Below are 27,089 nucleotides of genomic sequence, written 5' to 3'. Positions count from 1 at the left end.
TAATACACTGACTGGTTATAATTATTTATAGTCGCAGTGAAAAGCAATGATGTGCTGAAAATATAAACTCCAGTTCACAGCCTTCAGAAGACTTTAGCTACAGAGGAAGTTGAACTCTGTAGCAATGGTCAATATCTTGCTCCGGTCTGCTCCTCTAGCCTTATCTTGCCAGTTGACCAAGGGCTGGAAACCCCGATCTGTTCACCTACAGCCTGTGGGATTTGGGGCAAAATGACATCATTCCTTTGAGAATTATGTTCTTCATTTGCAAAATGCAGATTCCTCAGCAGCTCCTCAGATATAGACAGAGACAGCTAATGTGGGCTTCATAGTTCTCATGGGGTCAGAAGTCAGGCAGCCTCCCCATGGAGATCTATTTCTGACAGCACCTAGCCTCTCTGAGGTGCAAAGAGGACCTGGGCAAAAAGAATTGGGACACAAATGATCATTCAGGCCCAAACAAAGCACATGGGTATCTTTGGAGAAAGGGGGAAGTGTTCTGATTCCAAAGTGCTTCACGGAAGAAATGGTATTTGAACTGGAGCTTGTGTGGACTTCAGAATGACAGTGAAAAAGGAGAGAGGAAGGGGCAACACATGCAAGATTGGTGCCAATCATGGGCCAGGCACTGCACTAGGCACAGGGGTAAAGGAGATGGATCAGACAGAATCACCATCTCAAGGAGGCCCTGTGGAGAATGTGCAAAGGAAAAGGAACAAGCACTTTTGACCAACTTGTGTGTGCAATCCATATTCCTTCTTATTTCAAGAATATTTGCATTGGGACCATAGAGAAGGAAACACTGAGACTGAGTTCAAGAACAGGAATTTCAACCCAGATCTCTTAGACTCTAAAATAGAAGCTAGTTTTTACTACTGTGAGCTGGTGAGCTATGAACTACTATTATGAGCTGGTTGCACATATTCACCGTCTTGCGTGTCTCAGCATTCTGTGTTTCTCTACTTCCTGTTGCAGGTGTTACCAGAGCTGAAATCCAGAGATGCTTTGGAGTCTCTTTGGGTATTGAGTATGAACAAGCACAGGAGATACAAGTTGGAGGAAGTTTATCAGTAGGACCCTGTGAAAAATCTGGAGATGGCAAACTAAGCAAGTATTAATAATGGGCTTCCCCAAGAAGAAGCCAGATTCTCTCTTGGACACATAATCAGGGCATATATGTTCTCCTTCCCAATTGATTCCATTTCAGTCGATGGTCGCACTGTGTATCTCTTGAATACCCCAAACCAATGACCTGTAGTGACCCTATTTTGAATCCCAACATGGGCTGAGATCACCTTAGAAATGCCTGACATCCTATTTGTACAACCTCCTGGATTTCAAGCACCAGACAAAGATCTGAGTAATAGCTGGAGGAAAGGCATCTGCAGACAGAATCTGGAAAGTTAACGGTTGAGATCAAGTCCCATCAGGTGCAGCTCAGAGGCAGGACACAAGTTTGCTGAGAGATAAAAATGTGGTTACCAAGTCCAAGTTCAAAGAATAATAATTAGAGAAAAATTGTGCAAGAATATTTTATAACATCTCCTGCACAGGTCACTATACATGTTCATGTATTTATTCATTCATTCAACATGTATTGAGTCATTTTTTCCAGGTGGAAGACACACAAGATGCAAGGATTCTGAAATAGTTTGTAATAGATGGATGAGTAGATGAGGTTCACGTTACTTCCACTGCACTGAGCTACTCATGTCTCAGGGTCTTCAGTCAGATACTTCTCTCGGTTGCCTTTACCTCCTCCCTCCATTTACCTGCCAAGATTTATCCATTATTCTAGGTAACTGACTTTTTACCTGACCACCTCCCCACTCCTACTGTAGATCTGACCACATCTTTCTCTGAACCCCTACTGAGAAATCAGTTATAGCACCTATAATATTTGGTTGAAGCGATTTGGCATGTAGTAAGCACCAAGCAAACATTTGGCATGTGAATGAATACATGAATGAATCAATCATTATCCATTTTTCCATCTTCTCCCTCCTCCATGTTGGGTTGAGCTCTCTTCCCAGGGCCTGCTCCAATCCAAAGGATGAGTCCATTTCCAAGTGTTGGTGCTTCTTTTCTGCGTTGTCCTGCTGGTTAACTGAGCAAGGTAGAAGACTGGGAGACAGCTCTAAGGAGAGCACTTAAACTCTGTTCCAAATCTCATTTAGTGGAGCTTGCCAACTGGTCCTTTGGCATCTAAGGAAATGGGCTAATGTGATTATTCTTTCGATGGTAGGTGACAACGAGAAGGCCATGGGAGTGGAAGAATTCATTTCTCTGGTGCGCGGTGGCAGCTCTGGCTGGGGAGGTGGCTTGACACAAGACAGCACCATCATTACATACCGTTCCTGGGGGAGGTCATTAAAGTATAATCCTGCTGTTATTGATTTTGAGGTAAGTCTTTTCTCAGTTGAAGAAACTCTAGGTCCACAAGGAATGAAAGTGAAACAGACCAGATCATTTTATATTTCTTATTATGAGTCCATCAAAAAACAAGATTAAATGTAACGGCACGCTGAACTGGTGGCCTTACCCAAGCCTGACTACAGGGATGCGTGACTCTATATGCAGGCCACAGGGGAGCTGGGGTCACAAGCTTAATATCTGGTTAGGGTCTAGTGTTATACTAGTAGTCCTAGAATTTCTTCAGGAGTAGGCCACCTTATTAAAAAAGTACTATTCACATTTATACATAAAAGACTTTAAAAATCATATCTGTTAAGTTGGAGGTTGGCAAACTTTTTTCTGTAAAGAGCAGATAGTAAATACTTTAGGTTTCTAGGCTATATACAGTCTCTTGCACACAAGTTCTTCTTTTTCTCCAATCTTGTAAAAATGTTAAAGCCATTCTTAGCTCAAAGGCCATACAAAAACAAGCTGTGGGCTTAGTGTGATTTCAAGCTACAGTCTGCTGCCCCTGCTCTAAATGATCTCATCACAATGACCTCTGGCACAGATAGGATTCTCCCCATTGAAAAGATTAGGAAACTGAGGTTCCAAGTCATCAAGGGAATCATTTAGGCTCACAGAGCCCATAAGTGGAAGTACCTTGATCCAAGACCTTTGGACTTCATGTCCAGTTCTCTCTTCCCTCTATTCTAGCACCTTCCTTAAAGCCATGGTTCTCAGCCACTAGGGTCAATTTTTCTCCCCCAGGAGACATAGGGCAATATCTGAAGATATTTTTGATTGTAACAACTGAGAAGATGCTATTGGCATCTAGGGGCCAGAAGCCAGGGAGGCTGCTAAACATCCCCCAATGCACAGGGCAGCCCCCACAGCAAGGACACACCTGGCTGCTGGTGCGAACAGCACCAAAACTGAGAAAGCTTGCCTTAAATCTCTAACCCCACAAAGGAAGTAAAGTTGTATTCAAACTGTAAAGCAAGTGAATTGTTCTACCAGTATCATCACACTATTCAATTCATATGCAAGAAAACCCAATAGTGTCTTTTGGGAGAGAGAGCTTGAATTTAGGGTGAAGAAGATGTAGGCCATTTGAAAATGAGAGTTGCATTTTGGGCTTTTAAGTAAAATATTATTGTTTTCTTGCCCATTTTTCCTGACCTTTGCTCATTTTCTATATATAGTTAAAAATTCCAGGTATGGACACATTCCTTCTCTTTAAAATGTATACAAACAGTTAAAACTAAAAATCTATTACGACAGCCTCTTTTCTATGAAGAAAGAGGTCAGGTGGATTAACCTTGAGTTCATTTCTTCTCCAATAAGTAAGGGACCATTTTCACGCACCTGTAATTCACATAGGGTCTGAAAATTGCTATCATCAAGCTATTAGTGATTTGGGCAAAACTGTAAAATTGATATCAGGAGTAATATATTAACTTTCATGGGCAAGAGGTAAGCTCTTTGTTTGCTTTGAGCAAAACTTCCAAGGGGAAGACTGACATGCATGATTTGGAGAAGACCCAATACTGTCTTTTGGGAGAGAGAGCTTGGGTTTGGAGTGAAAAAGAGGTAGTTTGGCTCATGGATCAGCCACCTTTTTGATGTGTGTGTGACCCTGGATGAGTTACTTCATTTTCTGAGGCTCAGGGATTTGCTCTGTAACATGGGGATAGTAAAATGTTACATCTCAAGGTTAGGGAGAGAGACGTCAGTACTTAGTGAAGTCAGATGCGGAGGCAGGTTTGTGGAGGTTAAGGAAGCTGGCCAAATCTCAGAACTAGAAAATGGCACAGCCCAACTGGAGCCAAGACTGACTGATTCTAATGCTCAGGATCTCTTCACAACCCATAATGACCCCTGGAAGGATGGATTCAATGCACGAGGCTGTTGGCAGGTCATAGAGCAGGGGATTGATGAAACTAAAGCTGTGCTTTAAAACGAAAATGCTCAGAGACAGACAGACAGACAATCAGACTACAGACATGGAGGGGAGGCCAGTTAGAGAGTTATTTGGAACTTGATGCTCAGAGTGGAAAGAGTCTTATTCACTTGCATATTCCCAGAGCTTGGCAGTGTCTATTTAGCAGGTGCTTAGATTGAGTGAATACAGGAATCATGCCATGTGATGATGTTGTTATGGTATACATTATTATATGTTATATGTTATTTTATAGTGTGTTGATATCATACTACTTTCCTTCTCTGAATTTTTTTTTTTTTTTTTGTAAAATGAGAACAAGACCATTGCCAATAGCTTTCAAGCTCTAACATTTTAAGAATCATTTCCCCATCCTTCTTCCCTCTTTAAGTCCCACCAGCCCTTCCACATCCTCTACTTGAGGATTCAGGGAATAGAAAGGAGAGATGGGGGTCTGAGTTCTGGGCTCCCCCAGAAGGTCAAAGGGAAGCTGCCCAATGGTCCTGGCTTTCTTTGGAACTAACAGTCATATTTATCCAGGGCAGTCCATTCTGCACCAATTTCCTAATAGTAGGGCCAAATTCCATGCACTTCCAGTAACGGTCTTCTCCTCTGGGCTGGGGGCCCAGCCAGTCCCAACATGACCAGTCTGGTGACCTCAGCCACGGCCCCTGGTCACAGGACAAGGTTTGTTTGCCACAGGTCTTTCTGTACACATTTCCAGGAACCCAGTCAAAGCATGGCATGTGCCCTTACTGACCTCTGATTCTTGAGAAGTAAGTTTGCTCCAGTGGGGTTCAGTCCCATCTCAGAATGGCTCTGTGACCTTGGCGAATCCTTCCTCTCTCAGCTCCTCAGGTTCCTCTCCTGTAAAATGAGAGATCTGGGAAAGAGTTTTCATTTTATGATTATGTGTTTAAAAAATAGTGTTATAAGCATATTGAAGACAACCATATATACATCCAGTTTAAAAAATGGGTTTTTTTTTACTATCATCACATCTAACTAAATAAAAATGATGTTTATTTTATACTGTCCTTCCTCTTTGCAATGGTATCTCACATTCATTATTTCCTTAGATTCTCATGTGAATTTTAAGTAGGTTATTATTCCCATTTTATAGATAATGGGGCTCAGGCTTAGGAGGGGCAGTTCTGGGCCACACAGCTGAGAAGTGAGCAGCATTCATTTAGCTGTGACTGTGTGACAGCCCTTCCCTGTCTTTCAACTTTAATCCTCTTGATAACCAGGAGTGTAGGACTATTGTTCTCACTTTACAGATGAGGAAGGAAGGCTCCGTGTGTAATGGGACAGAGATCACACAGCTAGAAGCAGAGCTGGGATTTGAAGCCAGATTTTCTAGCCCCAGATTCAATGCTCTCTGTTCTATCTACGACTTTCCAAGCAGGGGTTGACCACCCTTTCCTCACTAGGGGATATCTAGCAATATCAGAAAACAGTTTTGGTTTTCATGGCTAGAAGATGCTATTGGCATCTGGTGAGTAGAAGCCAGCAATGCTGCTAATGATCATACAATGCACAGGCCGGCCCGTCCCTGCCAATAAAGAATTATTCAGCTGGAAATGCAATAGTGCTGAGGCTGAGAAACCTTGGACTACATTCTTGCCTAGAATGGGTTGCTGCAAATATAAAACAACCCCAGCATACACACAGGCAAACCCCACACTCACACCATTAGGGGTTGTGCTCAGTAGTGGCAACACAACTGCCTATCAAGAACTTTATTAATCCCTGCATTGAAGGCTGACTATAAAACATACACACAGACATGTAAGTACTTTATACTCTTCCTGACTCCTAAGAATGCTGGAGGGGGCAGATGAGTTGGCACAGATAGCTTCTGGGTTCTTGTCTTCCTCTAGGATCTGGGGACCACAGGTTTCAAAGTTATGCAGCTCCATGTTCAGCATGGTCCATTGTGTGTGGTCCTGAGCTGGTCACTCAAATGCTCTTAGACTCTGCTTCTTCATCCATTGCCTGGGAAACCTAATACCCACTTTACAGAGTGGCTGCCTGGATCTAATGCAGCAGGATAATCTGGCTCTGTATCTGGCATGCAGCAGGCCTTTCTGAGGCTTGATGACCAGTTCTTGGGCTCTGAGAAGCTGTACAGAGCCCAGGGCGCAGCCCTCTGTTCTTTCTGTGCGCACAGATGAGACCGATCCATGAGATACTACGGCACACGAACCTGGGGTCCCTGGAGACCAAGCGCCAGAACCTGCGGCGGGCCCTGGACCAGTACCTGATGGAATTCAACGCCTGCCGCTGTGGGCCCTGCTTCAACAATGGGGAGCCCATCCTTGAGGGTACCAGCTGCAAGTGTCAGTGCCCCGTGGGTCGCCAGGGCCTCGCCTGTGAGCAAATGCAGTCAGAGGGTAAGGCTCACGCATCCTCACTCAGCTTCTAGCCTACCCCAGCTCAGAGGGTTCTTGGGGTTCCCAGTCTCTCTGCTCTGTGCCCTCTTGCCCACTGCTCTAGGAACCCACATTCTGAGCTCTATGACTGACCCCCTGCGTTTACCAGTTCTTACGCTCTCTCCCTGCCATCGGGACCCTCTCTCAGATGAGAACAGTTTTAGACCGAGGCATATATGGACAACAGGACTCATCTCTGGAGGGATGTATTCATTTCCGAAGGCTGCCATAACAAAGCATCAAAAACTGGGTGGCTTGTAGTAATGGAAATTTGTTGTCTCGGACTTCTAGAAATTAGAAATCCCATTCTGGGTGTACTGGCCAGGCTGCTTTCTGCTGGAGGCTCCGTGGGGGGAATCTGTTCTTTCTCCTAGCCTCAGGCACTTGTCAGCAACCCTAAGCATTCTTGGCTTGTAGCTACACCATTCTAGTCTCTGCCTCTGTCTTCACATGGTGTTCTGCATTCTACATCTCTGTTTTCTTATAGAAACACTAGTCATTGGACTAGGACCTACCCTAATCCAACATGACATCATATTAACTTGATTTTATCTTCAAAGACCCTATATCCAAATACGGTAACATTTGCAGGTAATGGGGTTGAACATCAACCTGTCTTTTGGGGGACATTATTCAATCCACTACAAGGGATAAGTAGGTTGTCATGACTAAAAACAAGCTTGGGGCAAGTAACATAATGTTTAAGGTTTCAAAGTTAAACATATGAAGCTGCAACACAAAGCAACTGCATCAGAAAAGAAGTTTCTCAAAGGAGGATCCAAGTCCTTTAAAGATGAAGTCTAGAGACCTGTGTGTTAATCTCAGCTATTTCACTAACTTACTGATATGCTGATAATCATTTTTTCTTTCTGGGACCCATCTTTCTCATCTATGTTTCCATTTGAGCTTCAAGAATCTCTATGCATGTTTTAATCCCTAAGCTTCCAATTTTTCCATGTATGCTTGGTACACAGCATGATGGTAAAAATATGGGCTACCAAATCAATGTATAAATCAGTCTCATTTGATACCTGCAATGATGAAAACGTACAGAAAAATAATTCTGGAAGGGTCTATCTAAGGTTATCTATAAAACAAATTCATCCCAGGGTAGATGGGATAGGAGCCTGGTTTTAGAGTGAGATGATGGTGGGTAACAATTTTACCGATGGGAGAGTTGTTCTAAATGGGAGGCAAGATAACACAGCTGTGGTGTCAAATAGGCCTTTACATCCCAGTGGCGCTAATTTCCATGTTAGGGAGGCGTCCCCTGTAAAGTGGGGATGATGTTGTTACCTGCATCACAGGTTGGGCTGAGGATTAAACTAGCTAATTTGTGTGGCAAACTCAGTTCTAGTAAGAAAAAAGAAGAGAGAACTCTACTGGTAGAAGATCTGTCCTGAGTGGGATCTGCATCTAAATCCCTCCTTTGTGGGCTAAAGGGAATATAAATGGGGTCCCAACAAGCTGCCTGATATGCTGTAGGAAGAATTCCAAGAGGGGTAAGCCGAGATGTGAGTCAATTCCAGAGTCCTTATGAAGGAAGATGCAGAGAACAAAACCCAAGCAGAACAATTACATACGCCAAGCCTGGTACAGTTTCCTCATGGGAACTGAAAAAAAGAAACTGCCTGTTAGGTATGTAAGTTGGGAGATACACAGAAAATCATGCAGGGTTGATACTGCCCAGCTCCAGGGCCCAGGGATTTCTTAACTTTTCAAGCAGAGTTTGGCCTGTGTTTCAGCCCCCATTTGCCTCACCGGCCAGGCAGCTTTCCAGAGGAACCAAAGGTTAGTGAACAGAAAGAATAACAAATTTTACACCAGGCACTATTGCAACACTTCATGTGCATGAACTCCTTTATCCCCCCAAGAATGTGATGTTGTCGTTCAGTCGCTAAATTCTGTCTGAATCTTTGCGACTCCAGGGACTGCAGCATGCCAGGCTTGCCTGTCCTTCACTATCTCCTGGAGTTTGCTCAAATTCATATCCATTGAGTCAGTGATGCTTTATCACCCCAGTTCACAGATGAGGACACGGGGGCAGAAGGAAGGTGAAATAACTTACTGGGTCATCTATTTGGGGAGAGTCAGAGCCAGCGTTTGGACCCAGGTGATCTGATGTTAGGACCCAAGCTCTTAACTGTTACATTCTATTAATTTACATTCTAAGACAGGGGTCCCCAACCTTCGGGCTGTGCACCTGTAAGTGGCATTAGATTAGAAATAAAAGTGCACAGTAAACGCAATGTGCTCAAATCATCCTGAAACCATCTCCCCTGCCCTCCGGTCTATGGAAAACCTATCTTCTGTGAAACTGGTCCCTGGTGCCAAAAAGGCTGGGGACTACTGTCCTAAGAATCAGGACATGTGGGGAATGAGGGCAGCGAGTCTGAGATGAGTGCGCTGACTATCACTTTGGGGAGTGGATGGGGAGGATATGGTCCAAGTGCTGGTTATAAGGTGACCTGGTTTAAAAGAACATATGTCGGCTCTATCTGGGTAATTAGAATCAGAGCATGTCAAGGGCCCCTAGAGCCAGGGACTTGTTTGGATTCCTGTTCACACAGCATAGTGCAAAGGGAACAGGGGGTGTGGACTACCCAGAGATACCTCGCCAATGATCCAGTGCTGGGCTTGGTGGTGACCATGCTGAGTCACATAAACCATGGTGGGCACCGGATAAGGAGGACATGGTAACAATGATCTAGGGTATGGCAGGGCACAGAGCGCTGGGTCCTCCTCACAGCCCTGTTTTTCCTGCAAGATTACATTCAGTCAGTTGCATTCAGCTCATGGGGGTTCCATTAACCTTGTTCTAAGCAGGATATGGACCTCAGGTGGCCATAAGGCTATCAGACTGAACTTTCAGCTAGACAGAGATCAATCTGGCAAGGAAATCTAAGGCTGGAGAATCAGCCACAATGGAGACCCATTGACGGAGGGCCCGAGGCATTTGCCTAGCAAATCTTTGCCTGTAGGGACCAAGCCACAGAGGTGGGAGGAATAGAGAACCCTGCTGTGGCTACCCCACCAGGGAGTATAATTACAGAGCTGGAAGGGCCTTGAAGATAATCTAACCCAATGATATTCACACTGGGATGTGACGAAGCCTAGGGTCTCCTAGGGGCTGTCCCAGGGGAGCAGGGTAAACCTAATAGACACCCTAGCTTCAAACAGGACAACTTCACTTTCATCTGACTTCCATGGCGGGTACCATCCAAGATTTCATTTAAGAAAAAAAAAAAAAACAGTAACGAGAAAAGTTCTGATGGAAAAACCCCACCGGATGAATCCATCCTTTTCCTTTACAGAGGTGAAAACTCAGACTAAGAGAGGAGATGGGCTGGTCCACAGGCATACAGACAGTGGAAGGCAGCAGTCCCAGACTGGAGGGATTGTGTAAGCTGGGTTTCCAGAGACGGTGCATATTCAGCACATGGGTTCCGATGCTCTGTGCAGAGAATCTGTCAACCACTGGGGCCCCATCGTCAGAGACCGAGGGGGTTGGTTTTTGAACCCTCATTTAAAAGCCAGTAATCCTTTCCCTAGGGATGTCTGGCTGGCCTTTGTCTCTGAAGCCCCAGCTGGGATGGGCTCCCTCTCTGCACACACTTCACTGGCTTGGAGTCATTCTTCCAGAGGCACACGCCTCCACTCCTCTCTCTGCTATCCATCTTCCATGGAACTGCGGGTTCCAATTTCATGAGATGGGATCCCAGTGGCCTCTTCTCACTCCACCCAAAGTATCAAATTAAGTGCGAGGCAGAAAGCACAAAGGTCTGGGTTGGCTACACCCAGGCATTTCCCCAAGGAGAGCTTATAGACCACTCTAGGGCGGTGGGATGGGCTTCACTCTTCACCATCCGAGCTGCTGCTGGTATGCTAACCTTGTTCCCCGGGAAATCATCCATGCAGGAGCTAAGGCGGATGGTCGTTGGAGCTGCTGGAGCTCCTGGTCTGCTTGCAGATCAGGCACCCAGGAAAGGAGGAGAGAGTGTAACAATCCCGCACCCCAGAACGGAGGTGCCTCGTGTCCAGGCCACAGGGTGCAGACCCAGGCGTGCTGAGTGCCTCCGGGCACAGGCTGGAGCGGGGACAGGGGATGTCACTGCTTGCGCTGACCAATGGATACAGACCTCACTCAGCTGACAGAAGATACCCGGCAGCATGGACTTTTTCTTTGTCCTGGACCAGACTGTGCCGTCAACAACCAACTGTTCTATCACCCACATAACCCAGTCAAAACTGGGTGTTGAGAGTTAACTAGAGGGTTAGTGGCTCACAGCACTTTGGATCATCTGAAAAGAAAAGAAAAGAAAAAAAAGGAGCTATCTCCATGCATGTCTTAGCGGAACTTTCAGGATGGTGGAGGGACAAGGCAGGCAGATACTTTTGAAACCATCAATAACCAATAAAACAAAGTACCATGAGAATGATCTCAGTTCTTTGATGATATTTGTTCATTTGTAGAACCATTATTAGTTTGCAAGATAATAAGACATACTGAAACAAAGAGAAAAATTAAAGACTGACTCAAGTTCCTTCAATTTTCCTTCACTGGGATTCAACATATTCTAGTATTCCTTCAATTAATCTCTCGTGTTTGGTTGAGTTCTTGCCACAAATATCACCTTTCTCCCACTTATTTTCTCACAGCACACTAGTCTTTTCCTTCATTGCCTTTTTGACAATTAGTAATTATATACTGGATCCCACATTTTCTGTGACTATTTATGATCTCTCTCCCCATGGATGGTAATCTGGAAGGCAGGGATCAGCTTTGTCTCATTCAGCACTGCGTACCCAGAGGTCAGGGCTGTGCCTTGAACTGGAGGGAATTAACAAGCATCTATGGGTGAAGTGAGGGACTGAACTAAGAGTCACTTCAGAAATGTGGCCTCTCTTCCACTCCCAGAGTAGAGTGTGAAATCCATGCATCTGCCAGGCACCTCGGGTTTCCCTTCAGATTCAGCTAGTAAAGAATCCATCTGCAGTGCAGGAGACCTGGTTTAATCCCTGGGTTGGGAAGATGCCCCAGAGAAGGGAACAGCTACCCACTCCAGTATTCTGACCTGGAGAATTCCACGGACTGTATAGTCCATGAGGTTGCAGAGTCGGACGCGACTGAATGACTTTCACTGTGCTGTGACCTTGCCCACCTGTGGAAGAGCCAGTCATATCAGCCTGCCTCACTGTCCCCACGGTATTCCAATCAGTCCTCAAAAAGAGAACATGGGTGTTTCACTGACTTTTCTGTTGACCCAAAGACGGTGAGCTATTTGAAGGTAAAACCTGCCCTCTCAGTTGGTACAAAAACCGTGTATTGACTGACACACACACACACATATGTATATTATATATATAACATATATATATTATATATATCTCCCTATCCTTCCAGAATCCTCAATCATGCATGCTAAGTCACTTCAGTCACATCCAGTGCTTTGTGACCCTATGGACTGTAGACTGGCAGACTCCTCAGTCCATGGGATTCTCCAGGCAAGAATACTAGAGTGAGTTGCCAAGCCCTCCTCCAGGGGATCTTCCCAATCCAGGGATTGAACTTGCGTCTCTTATGTCTCCTACATTGGCAGGCAGATTCTAGTACCATTAGCGCCACTTGGGGAGCCCCCTCAACCATTCATATATATACCAAAAAAAAAAAAAAAACCAATCAGAAGTTAGGGTCACAGGAAGTTAACTGCTGAATTAATGCCAAAATATATGGCACATAAAATAAATGTCAAAGGAGACCAGGTGAAAGAGAGATTTACCTTTCCTTGCGTCTATTAAATATATGGAATGGGGCTTGACCTAGACCTTGAGGGATTTTTGAACTAGGTAGAAAGGGAGAAGAACTTTAAGATAGAAATACAGCATGTGAGAAAGTTTGAACCTGAGAAAGTGTATTAGGGGTGTGTGTGGGTGTGTATGTGTTGGAATGGGGAGTGGGGAATAAATTCAGTTATATAAAATACTTGGCACAACGCCAGTCATATGTGAAATTATTAGCATCACTCTTACTATTATGAACTAAAGCTTATAGTTTAGAAGTTTATTTCTGTACTCTACATTGATCTGAAAGAAAAAAAAACTCATATTGATTCTCATCCTGTCGTTAACTTACTTCCTACTTTTTAAATTTAATTTATCATAATAAGTAATTTCCATTTATTATTTATTGGGGGCTTCCCAGGTGGCGCTAGTGGTAAAGAACCTGCCTGACAAAGCAGGAGACATAAGAGACATGGCTTTGATTCCTGGGATGGGAAGATCCCCCAGAGAAGGAAATGGCAACCAGTATTCTAGCCTGGGAAATCCCGCAGAGGAACCTGGCAGGCTATAGTCCATGGGGTCGCAAGAGAGTCAGACACAACTCTGCGGCTAAACAACAACAACAATATATATATATGTGTGTGTGTGTATATATATATATGTGTGTATATATATATATATATGTATGTACATATATATGTATATATACATAAAATATGTGTATATATATCTGAATCACTTTGCTGTACACTTGAAAGTAACACAATGTTGTAAAGCAACTATACTTCAATTAAAAATAAATAAATCAATGAAAGCTTCCCAAGCAATTCCAATGCAGTCAAGGTTGAGCGTTCCTGAGAGTGGAGGAGTCGTCACATATTTGTGAAACGTGTGACCAAAGGGTGCCGCAGTAAGGTTTACCTGTACACTTTATCTTGTCTTAATGTAGACCTCTCAGGTGTGTTTTACAAGTCCCATTTTATAGCTAATGAAACTGAGTCTCAGTGAGGCTGCACCTGGCAGGTCCCAGAGCCGACGGGCTGGCAAGGGTATGAATGCAGTCCACCAAGCATGTGCTCCCCAACCTTTGCTCTGGGCTCTCTGCCAGTGGAGCGATGGTGGTGTGTGCGGTGCAGGGGAAAGGGGAGAAACAGAGGCCAGGGAGCTCATTAGGAAATGTAGTCCTTTAGACGCAAGACGAGAACATGGGGATTAAACAATTGCCTGGCTCACCTGTAAGCCAAAACGACCAGCTGAGCAATGCCATCTTCCTGTCGTCTGAACCACAGAAGCAAGGCCAGTGTCTGCCCTGCTCCTCTGAGGATGCTGAATCCCCAGCAGCTTTAGAAATGAAAATACAGCAGCAGCAGCAGCCACACTTTACCAGATCAGCATCTCTCCCTCTCTAAGAATGTCTGGCTCTCATCACGCAAAAGGCATAAAACCCGTCAAATGTATTCTCCCTCAGGTCTTTTCAGAAGATCTATAATCTACAGTTTTATAGGTAGTGGATGTAAAAACACGGTTTAAAGATATAATCTTCAGCTTGACAAGGTGTCTTTTGAAAAGTAAATTAATGACAGAATGAAAAGCAATAAGGAGAGGCTTTTTTCTTTTTTTCTGCTTTGAGATAGAGGAAGATCTAAAGAGTTCACCACTCAATGAATCTCTTCTGAACTAGATGCCTTTAGGGTGAAGAAAATGGACAGAGAGAAAGGGGAGGCTTCAAAAACCACGGTGCAGAAATGAGAGACAGCAGAGAAAGCCGCCGGGCACCGTTTGAGGAAGGGCAAGTGATACAGCTTGGCAGAAAGAGGCTTCTCCCCTGTGAAGAAAATCGGGGAGGCTACCCCCTTGCTTGGGAAATGGGCAAGCACTCTGGGGGCCCCTGTATCAGGCCCTGGGCTGGGTGCTGGGGAACAGAAATGAATCAGACACAGTCCCAGCATGGGAAGAACATCTGGTCTGATGGAGGAGGCCTGTGAACAGGGCCTCAGGTCCCAAATCAGCAGGAAGCCCAATCTGGGGAGCAGTAAGACAGCCTGAATAGGACAGGAGACAATGGCCAGCAGAGGCTAAGAAATGTGTGGGAGTTGACTCAGACGGTAAAGAATCTGCTTGCAATGAAGGAGACCCAGGTTTGATCCCTGAGTCAGGAAGATGCCCTGGAGATGGGAATGGCTACCCACTCCAGTATTCTTGCCTGGAGAATTCCATGGACAGAGAAGCTTGGTGGGCTACAGTCCATGGGGTTGCAAAGAGTCAGACACAATTGAGCAACTAACACTAGAAAAGCAAAGAAAGGTGAAGAAGGCGTTGGACATTGCAGAGGAAATAGTGTGTGCAGAGCTGAGAGGTGGCCAATTTCATGAGGGGGTGGAAAATAGTTACTGCTTAGCTCCTTGGGGTGGTCACTGGTCCTCCTCATGCTGGGGAGAGCTGAGTTTGACATTTTGGTTTGGTCACAGGGCCTTTCCTGAGGGGAGCACCTGGTGGTCCTGGGGAGATTTCCAAAGAGAGCCATTTTCCAGTCACGACCCTGCCCTCCTTGAGAGGTCCTGGAGCTTCAACACTCCACAGACATCATATTAAAGCATAACAATCTAAAGCTGGATTCACAAGGTTTTCTCTGGTCTGACGCCATGGATCACTCCATCTTTTCTCCCTTTGCAGACTTTGTGAGCCAATAGACTAAAAATCTGTCATCCCGAACAGGACAACAAAGCCCTGAATGCTGAGCCCTCACCACCCTCTGATGTCCTTTCCTTCCACTCACTCTTTCCACAGTCCTGCTGTTCCAGTCATGGAAGCCTTTTTGCTGTTCCTCATACATGTCCAGCTCTCTCAGGCCTCAGGACCTTTGCACCTGCTTTCTTCTGCACCAGAAATGCTCATCCTCTAAAGGAGTTCATCCCAGACTCCCGCTCTTGTTTCACTCACCTCTCTGCTCAAATAATTCCCCTCCAAACACCTTACCCTCTTTTACTTTTTTCTCATATGGCACTCATCACTACCTGAGATTATAGGCATTTTTCTTGGTGTGCCTCCCCCCATTAATATGAAAGCTTTTTCATGGCTGGATCCCCAGTATCTAGAATAGTATTTCTCCTTAGGAGGGGTCTAAATAAATATTTGTTGTCTGAATGAACTACTGAATTGGCCAAAAAGTTTGTTCAGGTTTCTCCCTAAGAGCTTATGGAAAATGCTCAACAAACTTTTTGGCCAACCTAATATTTCCAATTTAATCCCCTATATAGGCTTTGTGTCCCCTTCAGGTTTTTGTACATACTGCCTGAGAAGCACTGCTGCCTACTGGCCCCCACCTTCTCACAGCTCTTAACCGGCACTCTGCAGGGTAAGAATTAGCTGTCCATTTACCCAGAAAGCCAACCCTGACCACTTCTGCTCCCCTACACGTCATCAGATCCTACTCTCTCACATACCTCTGGATTCCAGAACTTTCCATACCCGATCACTGTAGCCAAGTTACCCAGAGACACCTTGCAGGGCAGATGGGGATGGAGATTTACTTTTGAAGCCCCAGTGTCTAGCATAGCTCTTGAACACCTAGGAGCTTCCCAGTAAAAACTGGGATGCTGTTCTCCCTCTGGTCCTTCCATGCTAGGGGCAAAGGCTCTGAAACAGCCTCTGCACATAGCATGTAGGAACTGGTAAGCAACAACCCCATGTAAGATGTTTTCATAGGACTCTCAGGTCCTACAACCTTCCTGGCACATCAGAGTGGAGTCCACAGCATACATTTAAGAGAGACCCCCACCTTTTCCACTTTAGTGAGGGGAAAACCATCAAACTGAATTAAAAATTGTGCATTTGTAGCTTAGGGACACCCCCTCCTCTGGGAGAGATAAAGGAAAATGTGTTTCCCTCCTATATTAACAGCTTAAAATGTGATATAAATCCTCCCATCCTAACCTGTTTTTCACAAATGGACTTTGCTGTCCGATGGCATGATACATGTCTGACGGATCTATTTATCCATTCTATTTCTTTAGAGATAGCAGCTAAGAAGTTTTATCTATTATTTGTCTCTCTCCCCCAACCATTCCCATTTTCCTAACCAAGCATGTGGAGCAGGTAGTTGATGGATGGATGGTGTTTGGGATAAAAGGGACCAGAATCAGATAGTTTTCAAGATCTGAACAAACTGGCTTATTAACAAGGAGGCCCCTTTGGCGGGAGGTGGTGGAGGAAGGAGGAATGGGTACCAGACAATGGCCAGTGATGGATGAAGGAGCACCTGGGGTTACAAGGTGTAGACACGAGATAACTGTGGGCCGCAGCCTCCAATAATGGGAGTGTCCAAGCTCCGATGCAGCCTCCTGCACAGAGGTGAATGTCAGACCAGCCACTTGCTTTCCTTTGACAGTCCTCCAAGAATTCCCTGCTGTAAAGGCAAGCCCATTTTCTTTCTTCTTCCTTTCTGTAAAATGCAATCTCCACGCTCAACCAGGGAGAGCCGCTAGGCAGAGTGCAAATGGGCAGATGTCAGGCAGGCTTGGTTTCGCAACCAAGCAGGGGAAGGCAGTTGAGCATCTCTGTGGACCAAGCACTCTGGGGTGAGAGCAGTCCCTTTGCATGTGCCATGTTATTCAAACCTCATGCTTAGGCCATGGGGATTACTGACCCTATATTCTGATGAGGACACAGGCACAGAGAGGATAAGGGAATCATCCAGGCTTCTCAGCTAGGAAATGGTTGTGTGGAGTCTGACCTCTCTGTCTGCCCCAAAGTCTTCTATTAATAAATGACTCTGCTTCTCCAGTGGAGGAATGCCAGACGAGGGGCCTCTCTCTCTCTTATTTGTAAGCGGGCAGGCGGGTAGGCACCCACCCTACAATGAAACTGGACCTGCTCCTGTTGCTGCAGCAAGTTGGGGAGCCCTGCAGCAGCCACGCATGGACTGAGGCAGTTCCACCACTTTCAAGCTGTGTGGTCTTGGGCAAATCACTCAGACTCTCCGAGGCTCTGTCTCATCACCTGTCAAAGGCAGATAATAAATCCTTCCTCTTGCATGCATTGAGAGGATTAAGCTGGATTAGGTATGTGAAAGTTCTTTGTAACTGGTAATGCCCTCTGCAAATATTAGTTATTATGCTATTACATTTTCCCTTAATAACCCAGAGTTTGGGATATAAAAGCCTTCCATGTCCTTTATTAAGATATCTCCTAGGAGCTAAGCTATTTTATGTCTTTCTTGTTCTTTGTGTGTTACAGTGGGTTTAGTACCAAAATGTACTAAATCAGTTTAAAGCAGTTTGAAATGACTTTTTATAAAAAAAACCCAAACACACAAACCATAGTTTTGGCTGATGTTTTGAAAATCCCCAGAAGAAGTGATGTCAAGGATACTATGGAGCACTGAATGTCCCAGGTACTTTCCTGAGTATGGTTAATTCACATCCTCCTGAACCCCAGAAGGACATTGCTGTGACTATCCCCATCGTCTAGACAAGCAAATGAGGCACAGAGGGGCACGGAACTTGTGTCAGGCCACAGGGCTGGGAAATCACAGAGCCAGGCAAGGATACAAAAGCACCAGCGTGGCACCAGGGCACACACTTCTCAGCACAGCCTCACTCCGTCTCTGTTCACCTGTTTCCAGCTCTGCCCAAGAGGTCGTGGTGCTCCCCACACCTACTCCCCCACCCCCACCCCTCACCAAGGAATCACAGCAAACTCACCCTTAAGTTTCTGAATCCCTCATCCCTCAGCATTGGAATTAACATTCCAAAAAGACAACTCAAAGAGGAAGACACCAAATAGAAACATCTGATTTCGTGACAGCATCCAATAAACAGGGATTCTCAAAGATGTAAAGCGTACTATTCCGGTGTGCTGCCGTTAGGGTTTAGGTGGTCATACTAGGTTCAATACTAATCCACAAAGGAGAAAACGAGGTGAAGGCAGGATGTTGGAAGATTTTTTTTTTTTCTAAGTTTTTCTTTATTCATCTCCTACCTCTGGTGCACACTGAGCAGGCTTCTTAACCCTCTTGAGTTTTGGTTTCTTCCTCAACATATATAGGTGCTTCTCAGGTTTACCTCACCAATGATGACAGTTCTCAGCTCTCTTCCTCTGTAAAGTTTCCCAGGGGATTTCTGGTAGTTCCCAGTATGTGTCCCGAAGTCCCCTAACAAGGATTGTACTTTCAGCCCTACCTGACATCAACAATTTTTCTGCCTCTTTTGTTTTACTCTTCTTCTGTAGTGCTGTCCACCAAGCTGACTTAATGCATCTCCTTGTCAGTGCTGTATGGTTGCCACTATCTCAAGGTCACTGTACCCCAAATTTTATGATGCCACCAGCATGTACCACCGATCCACTAAAGAGTCTATCTGGCCTGGGATGGTTCTGCCCTTGGCCCCACTCACATTCCTTTTCATTAACTCATGCAACAATGACTTATTGTTGCCTGTTGTGCCAGGCCCTGTACTGGGTACTTGGGACACGTGAGTGCAGTAGACAGACACTATCTCTGCTTCAGGGACACGATATTTCAGAAAGAATAGGAGACGGCAAACAAACTATAATACAGTGTCTGCAGAGCCTGGAAACACTGGCAAATAGACATCTGTCATTAAGGACATCTTCAACCTGTAAAACAAAATATGTCCAACAAGATGCTAATTACAAAGGTCCCCAGGGAGACCTGGCGAAGTGTCCTGAGGGCTTTCTGCTCCAGCCCCACTCTTTCCAGTGGGATTTTTGTATAAGTGCTTGGGAGCAGACCAGAGTCCTCTCCTTTAAAACAAAGATGCCATTTTCCTCTGGATTCTCTGCCAGCAGATGTTCTTCTCCCGGCCTCAGCATCTATGTTGATTTTCATAGTCATCCTGTCCGTGGCAAGGACCATGTTTCCCTTTGAAGCTTTCCCTACATGTCACCTGCTGACTGTATTAATATCTACCCCATCAAATTTAAATAAAGATTAAACTAGATGATGCAGGTTAACAGATTTCATAAACAGAGACGTGCTCTATAATTGGCAGCTATTATTATTACTACTATTGTGAAAATAATTATAATACTTATTATTCCCACAGAAGTTATATTATTACCCCAAGGTCACGGAGGAAGTATAGACACAGAGCTCCCTGTCTTGACATCAAGCACACGGCTGAGACCCCAGCATTTCAGAGATTCACACTGTGAGATGTAAAACCCGCCCACCCCCAGGTATCCTGGGCTGTGATCAAGCATCCAGGACCACTGCCAGGCTACACACTGCCTGGCCCCGGGCCTCACAGATGCCGCAGCTCCTTCACAGGGATGCCTGTGTGAGCTACAGTTGCCAAGGTTTTCCAAAACCACAGTCTGCATTTATTTTGTTTAATTCTTACATTCTGTTTCAGCCTCCTCCTAAATGCATTTGTTTGCAAAAAGAGCCATGAGGGGAAGTTCAGCCCACAAATAAGAATATAATTATTACACAGTTTAGCTGTGCCTGGGCGTCACCCGGGTATTCACCGGTGCTCAACAATTCAATTGTCTCTCCTTCAAGACTGTATTTAATAGGATAAACAATTTCTGCTAAATGCAATAAACGCGAACCTGCGCTGTCATCTCCATAATCAACTCAAATTTCCCATTAGAAGCGGTGGCTGTGATTGAGATTCAGAATTTAATTTGGCAGTGCTGCCTTCCACGTGCCTGTATCAGCTTCATGGGAGCCTGCCATCAACCCAAGACAGAACCTCTCTTCCCCGTCTCTGGGGAATCTTAAAAGAAGATAGATTATAACACAAGAAAATTATACAGCCTTGCTATAATGAAAGAGATAAAACATTATTGGATTAGCCTGTTGAAATAACAGCAGACGGCAAAGCAATAATATTAAGCCAAACAAGGGCCTGGACCCATCAGTTCAATTGCAGGGAACATGAGGATGCAGAAGGCAGACAGAATGGACATGCTTGCTACAGCAAGCCCTGAGCAGTAAAGGATCAGCTTCTTCTACATTGTTCTATAGACTCAATTCCAGAGAGCTAGGTGGCATGATTGGTGGGTGTTGGGGACCTGTGCTTTGGTGTCATGGACATGTTATGGTCTTGGGTCCAAGTACCTAGCCCAGCAGCAAACTTACAGCAGATCATGTGGCTGAAAACAAATCAGTTGAAAATACACAGGATGAACCAATTCACCTTCAATCAACTGTTTTTTTCCTCCCTACCAATTTGATTTCAACAAATTCACATGATGTTATGCAATCCAACAGGAAGTGCCTGAGAGCAGAGAAAATATTAACGGATGTTCTAATGAAATGGAATGAAAGAGAACATAGCTGAAATGATCACTTGATTCAGTCTAAAAAATAAAAATATTTTGGTGTTTAGTAACCTGAAGATCAACTGTACCCTTATTCTCATCTTTAAGTACTTCCCTCCCCAAATGAGATTTTCACAAAAGCATGAGTGAGCAGAGTACAGTGTACGGAGGCACAGAAGGTTTACACTGCCAGTCACTCCATGGCCACCAGCTTGAACATCTCCTGATGTGTTTCCTCTTCCAACCACCACAGCATGTTTCTTTTTAAACTGTCTCTCATTCAGTGATGAGTTTCCCTTGTTCTTGTCTCTTGTTCAGCATCTTCTCTGGGTACCCACTCATGTCACAACAACTCAGCTCTGCCCCAGAACAAACACTTAACTTCCTGTGCTCGGCATCAAAAGGAGCTGAGGAGCTTGGATCCACGCTCTTTGGGATGCAGCGGGTGGGGATTTGTCAGTCACTCACATTCACACACACACATAGCACCTTCTTCTACATTCTATTTCATAAAAAATTCTTTGTTAATCCAATGTCCAATATGGAGATGAGGGGAACATCACTGTTAAGAGTTTAAAACTCTGGAGCCTGAGGGCCCAGGTTTGCAGTCAAGCTCCCCCACTTCCTAACTGTATAACCTTGGACAAGTAAGTAACTGAACTCTCCTAAGCTGGCACTCCTGCTGTTTAATAGGGCTAATAGAGTATCCACCTTATAAGGTGGTCTTGAGGATGGAATGAATGAGTGGATGCACTGAGCACCATGGCTGGCACATACTAATCATTCATTAAACCAGAATGGCCAACTGACATGATGAATGAGACAGTATGTCCTCAGGATAGGAACAGTTTAATATCTATTCAAGGATCCATTATTGGGAACCTACTCTGTGCAGGTCACTGGTGGACAGTGGGACTTTCACATGGACAACTTCCAACATAATCCCCGGCTGTTAGTAAATGTGAGTAAAATAAAATTGCTGAGATGAGCAAAGTGAAGATTACCAGGATGCTTAAGCCCTTCAGGAGACCCTAATTACTGTTTAACTTACTGTTTGTTCAAATTGATGTGCTCTTGACAAATAATATCTTTATTTTAAACATTCTGAATGGCACAGCCCTCTACCCATGCGCCAGCTCCAGATGGGAGCAGGTGTGGGGCTAAGCTGGCTTGATTTCTAAGGGCTCAGAATTATGCTGTGTGCAGCCCACAGGAGCATCACCTGCTAAATGCTTTCTCTTCCTTAACAGTTAAGTGTTTCTGAAGCAGGTCCCAAGCAGGGGTTGCCCCCATTTCCAGGAGATGGATTGGTGCACTGCCTTTGTCTTGTTTTACGTCCTCCAGAACATGGAGACCAGTTTGACCAGCAATTCCAGTTCCCATCGATGGGGACATCTATAAGAAAGAAGGTCAGTGAATGTTAATTAACCTTTATTATACACTAGTGCCCTACAGGAGGGGTGAGGTGTATAAACCCTAGGGCACTGGGAATCTGAATCTCTGATCTCCCCACTCCAGTCCACTGTCTTTCTTTCAGGCCACTGACTCACTATGCTCCCTTTAATCCCAGGGCCTTTGCACATGCAGTTCTCCTGGCCCCAAATACCCTTCTCTCCTCTATTCCTCTGGTCAATCCTATTCATCCTTCAGATCTCAGTTTAAGTGTTATTTCTTCAGGGAAACCTTTCTTGATTCCTAACTCCGCATCAATATTTCATATTTTAAGCTCTCAGAGCATTTTGTAGCACTTACAGTTGAAACAGACGATTCAAATGATGTTGGACTTTCTTTCTAAAGAGCAATCTCCATGGTGAGAGGAATTATATCTGATTTGCCCACCACTGAATGAACTCCAGCACCTAAACTGGCACATAGGAATCCCTGACTCCATATTAGTGGAATAAATGGTTTCTAGCTTAGACATTTCCAAGGTATACAATGCCAGATAGTTAACTTCTTCTCAATGTATCAGATGGGAGCTCTGTTATCCACAGTGGTCATTGTGTGCTTTAAATGAAGTAATAACACTGTACTCACCCCTCCCTGACATTTGCCTTTTTCTTTAGGATTTCTGGTTGTTGATGAGACTGGAAAATAGTCAATTACATTCACCATGATGGATATGCACATGGCTGAGCCTCTAACTTGCAGTGTAGCTCTGGGTACATTATTTAATAACTCTGGGCCTCACCATTGGTAACATGAGATACCAGGAGAAGGAGATTTCCAAGGTCTCCTTCAACCAGTGGAAATCCTGTGATTTTTGTCATTACACTCTTACTGGACAGATCACTGTCATGGGCCTGGTTGAGATATAGCAGGAGAGGGGGTGAAGAAACCCCTGAACCCTTTACTGGGGAGGAGGGCATAGCAGGCACCAAGAGCAAAGACAACAGAGACAGACTCACTGGACCTGAAACTGGGTCCCTATATCTACTACGTGACCACTGGGCAAGTTAGTTAGGCACCCACTGAACCTCAGGTTCTTCATCTATAAAATGGGGGTATTGGCAGTATCTACTTCATGAGGTTATTGAGAGGATGAAAGGATTTAATATACGTGAAATAAAAATTAACTATATATTTTGCTCTAAAACAAATATTTATTTTGCTCTTTTGATGGGTTAGGCATCCTTCCAAGTGCTTTTTATGTCTCAAGAGAGACTCAAGACAACTCTTTGAGGTAGTTAACACATTATTGACCAGGGGATTTTTGCAGAAACTAACATGCGTGGCATTAATATTGCATATGTGTACATGGATGCGTGCTCAGTCGTTCAGCCATGTCTGACTCGATGGACTGTAGCCTACCAGGCTCCTCTGTCCATGGGATTATCCAGGCAAGAATACCGGAGTAGGTTGCCATTTCCTCCTTCAGGGGAGCTTCCTGACCCAGGGAACAAACCCGTGTCTCTTGTGTCTCCTGCACTGCAGGCAGATTCTTTACCACTGAGCCATCAGGGAAGCATTAATATTAGGTTGTCCAAAAAATTTGTTCAGGTTGTTCCATAAGATCTTATAGAAAAAATGTGAAAGAACTTTGCGGACAACCCAATACATCTCTGGTCAATGACGTGTTAATATCATCATCCCCATTTTAAAAATGAGGAAATTAAGGCACAAAGAGGTCAAGTAACTTGCTATTAAATGATGAGATGGAATTTGAATCCATCCTGAGTCAAAGCCCTTACCAAGTAGTCTGCTACCAAATGGTGTGTGTGTGTATGCTCAGTTGCTCTGTCATATCTGACTCTTAGCGACCCTGTGGACTAGGCAAGAATACTAGAGTGAGCTGCCATTTCCTCTTCCAGGAGATCTTCCTAGTGGAGAATTTAATACATGTTTGGTGTTTTTATTGGATATGCCATTTCCTTTTTTAATGGTATCACCAAAAATTCACAGAAAGGAAAAGAAAGGGGTGGGTGTGGGGGGATCAGCAGTGTTAAGAATTCTTAGATAATAAACTGGCTAAAGAATCTGACTCGAAGAGATCATTATGGTAATCTAGTCCTTCAGTTGTTAATTCAACAGCAGTAACTGTGTGGCAACCTGAGGACTCAGAGATATAAGTGGGACATGATCCCTACTCACAGACAGATGGGGGGAGACACACATAACCCAAAATAGAATGTGCTAAGAGCTATAATAAACACATGTTTGAAGTCCTGTGGGATCCCACAGTAGAAATTAACTAATTCTACTTGGGTTAGAATAATTTTTACAGAAGAAAGGGCATCTGTGTTGGATTTTGAGGGTTGAATAGGAGTTCACTAAATAAGAAAAAAAAAAAAGATAAACATTCCAGAATGATTTGAAGAGATGACCTGCAGCTGCCATGCATTAGCAGTCTTGTAACACGGAGTACTCTCAGTTGTGAAAATATAAAATCAGGAGTCAAGATGGATCTCAAGGGCTTCCCTGGGGTCCAGTGATTAAGAATCCACCTGCCAATGCAGGGGACATGGGTTCATGCCTTGGTCGGTCCAGTAAGATCCCACATCCAGCAAGGCAACTAAGCCCAGGCGTCACAACTACTGAGCCCAAGTTCTAGAGCCCAAGTGCCGCAACTACTTAGCCTGGATGTTGCAACTACTGATGCTCCACAATAACAGAAGCCATCACAATGAGAAGCCCACACACCGCAATGAAGAATAAGCCCAGCTCCTTGCAATTAGAGAAAGCTTGCACTCACATCAGTGAAGACCTAGTGCAGCCAAAACAATAAACAAATAAAGCTTTAAAAAAGAGATGGATCTCAAGTTTCATAGTGTCCAGTTCCCTAGCCCATGCCCTGACTTTGCTCTTACTCTTTCAAATAATTCTCTGGACTTCCCTAAACTTCCCTTTCCCAACCCATTCTCACAGACTCCTTACTTTTCCGATGCGTGACCTCACAGGCCGAGCCTTGGAATCCAGCAGGACAGATGCAGTCACAGCGTGTTCCTGAGAAGACAATGCAGAGAAAATGTGAATCACATCATGTGAAACAAAGAGTTTCTGGAGTTCATCCCTCCCTCCACTTCACAGCTTTTCCATTAGGTTAAAATAAGACAAATGTTTAACTAAATGGTTTGAAATAAGAAGGTTCAGTGCCAAGAATATCCACTCCTTTCTTGAAGATCCTTAGCTCATGAAAGGGTGTTTATTTCACCACAGAAAATGATGTAGAGCTACTGAGAAAAATTACCCATTAGCTGACCTTTGACCTAGACTTATGGATTTTGGGGGTCAGAAGATACATTACTGAGGTCATTGGGGCCAGTGGTCACTGGTGCTCAATTTCACATCAAGTAATTGCCTAGTTTCTGCTTGAACACCTCTAGTGATGGGGAACTCACTACTCTTGGATGTCTCATGCTAACTTGGGCTTCCCTTGTGGCTCAGCTGGTAAAGAATCTGCCTGCAATGCAGGAGACCTGGGTTTGATCCCTCGTTTGGGAAGATCCCCTGGAGAAGAGAAAGGCTACCCACTCCAGTATTCTGGCCTAGAAAATTCCATGGACTGTATAGTACATGGAGTCACAAAGAGTCGGACACAACTGAGCAACTGTCACTTTCTTTCACTTTTCACTTTCATGCTACCTTTGGCCACTTCTGACATTTTAGAAATTATTCTTTATGTTAATCTGTCACATGTCACCCTGGAGCTTCTCTCACATCAACCACATGAACTCCTTTTACAGGACTGTCCTTTACAGGCCAGGCCCTTTTAGCCTCTGGCTTCCTTTTCTCCCTCACCTCCAAAGTAGAGCCTCCAGGGAGTCCCAGTCTTTAGGTCCAAATTACACACAAGGCAAGGGGGATTTCAGCAACCCTAGATCAAAATCTGGAGCAGGTGAATGGATCCTACTTCCTGCTGAACTGACCCTCACTTACAGGTCCTGTTCCTGAGGGAGAACTCCCCATCCTTAGGCTGTCACTTATGCCTGCTTTGCCCGTCTCCATCCCCTCTGAGAAGCTAGACACATCCGTCAGCCTCAGCTGAGCAGGTGGGATCTTTCTCCCCGAGAACAGATCTCCTCTCATGTCCCCTCTGTTGAGCTCACTCTACCCACATGAGTGCCGGCTGGCTCCCTGGGCTGGTATCTGCTGTACCCAGGTGCTCTTGGCACCCTGTTTTAGCATTATGCTGGACTGGATCCTTCCTCAGCCCATCAAAATAAAAGCAGAAGACCCCAGGCCCCAGCCCTGCCCATGTTTGCTCTGCCCACTGTGGTGACCCCGGATGTGACCCTCAAGTTAGCAATGAAGTTCTCGTGGCCCATCCATGCTGCCATCTCCCCATCCTCCAATTGTTTCAGGATATGCAGGAGGGGTTTCCCCTGCTCAGCCCAGGGAGGGCCTTTTGTCTGACCAGGAGAGAGTCCTAGAGTCCCTCCCCACTCCCTTTTAGAGGCCATAGCATCTCAGTCTGTCCCTGCCTTCAGTTTAATGCTTTCCCTTGTGGCTAGAACCTAGGTATCCTGACAGCCCAAGCAGCCTCTTCTAGCTGCCTGCATTCTGACTTCCTGGTCCTAACACTGGTACACTTCAATGCAACCTTTGGGTCAAGTCTAGCTCTCCTGCTAGTCTAAAAGCTTGGCAAAATCATGGATTCTGTCTGCCAGTGAATTCAGCTGTGGAACAGCTGCCCAACTCTCACTGTACACTGAATTATTTGGTAGGCTTTTTAAAAGGCCAATCCCAGTGATTTGCTTTAACTATTTTGGGCTGAGGCTCAGGGCTTTGTGTTGGTGGAAAGCTCCCTGGGT

At 44.9% G+C, this 27,089-nt stretch overlaps 2 protein-coding genes across 3 annotated transcripts in view; one reads left to right on the top strand and one right to left on the bottom strand.

Annotated features, from left to right (window-relative positions):
* C8A (complement C8 alpha chain) overlaps window positions 1-11,207 on the top strand; it is a 69,336-nt gene extending 58,129 nt beyond the window's left edge. The window contains exons 8-11 of the mRNA XM_081486763.1: window positions 976-1,107; window positions 2,246-2,403; window positions 6,510-6,732; window positions 10,690-11,207. Coding sequence (XP_081342889.1) covers window positions 976-1,107; window positions 2,246-2,403; window positions 6,510-6,732; window positions 10,690-10,841 — 665 coding nt within the window. The 3' untranslated portion in view covers window positions 10,842-11,207. The remainder of the gene's footprint in view (window positions 1-975; window positions 1,108-2,245; window positions 2,404-6,509; window positions 6,733-10,689) is intronic.
* The window catches only part of C8B (complement C8 beta chain), a 186,219-nt gene that overhangs the window by 102,682 nt on the left and 56,448 nt on the right, over window positions 1-27,089 (bottom strand). Inside the window, exons 15-18 of one of the 2 annotated variants that reach the window (XR_014052798.1) lie at window positions 25,213-25,281; window positions 22,061-22,233; window positions 10,662-11,072; window positions 5,097-5,219 (exon numbers count right to left, since the gene is read on the bottom strand). Coding sequence is in view for 1 of the 2 variants with exons in the window: in XM_081486762.1 (XP_081342888.1) it covers window positions 22,082-22,233; window positions 25,213-25,281 (221 nt within the window). In the remaining variant the exon portion in view is untranslated. Of the gene's footprint in view, window positions 1-5,096; window positions 5,220-9,980; window positions 11,073-22,060; window positions 22,234-25,212; window positions 25,282-27,089 lie in introns of those variants that run through there. The other variant, XM_081486762.1, reaches the window with a different exon arrangement.

This window comes from Giraffa tippelskirchi, chromosome 5 (assembly GCF_054371585.1).
Source record: "Giraffa tippelskirchi isolate mGirTip1 chromosome 5, T2T-mGirTip1v1.2.pri, whole genome shotgun sequence".
In the NCBI taxonomy this organism is placed as follows: Eukaryota; Metazoa; Chordata; class Mammalia; order Artiodactyla; family Giraffidae; genus Giraffa; species Giraffa tippelskirchi.
This window is presented reverse-complemented; position numbering and strand designations above follow the sequence as displayed.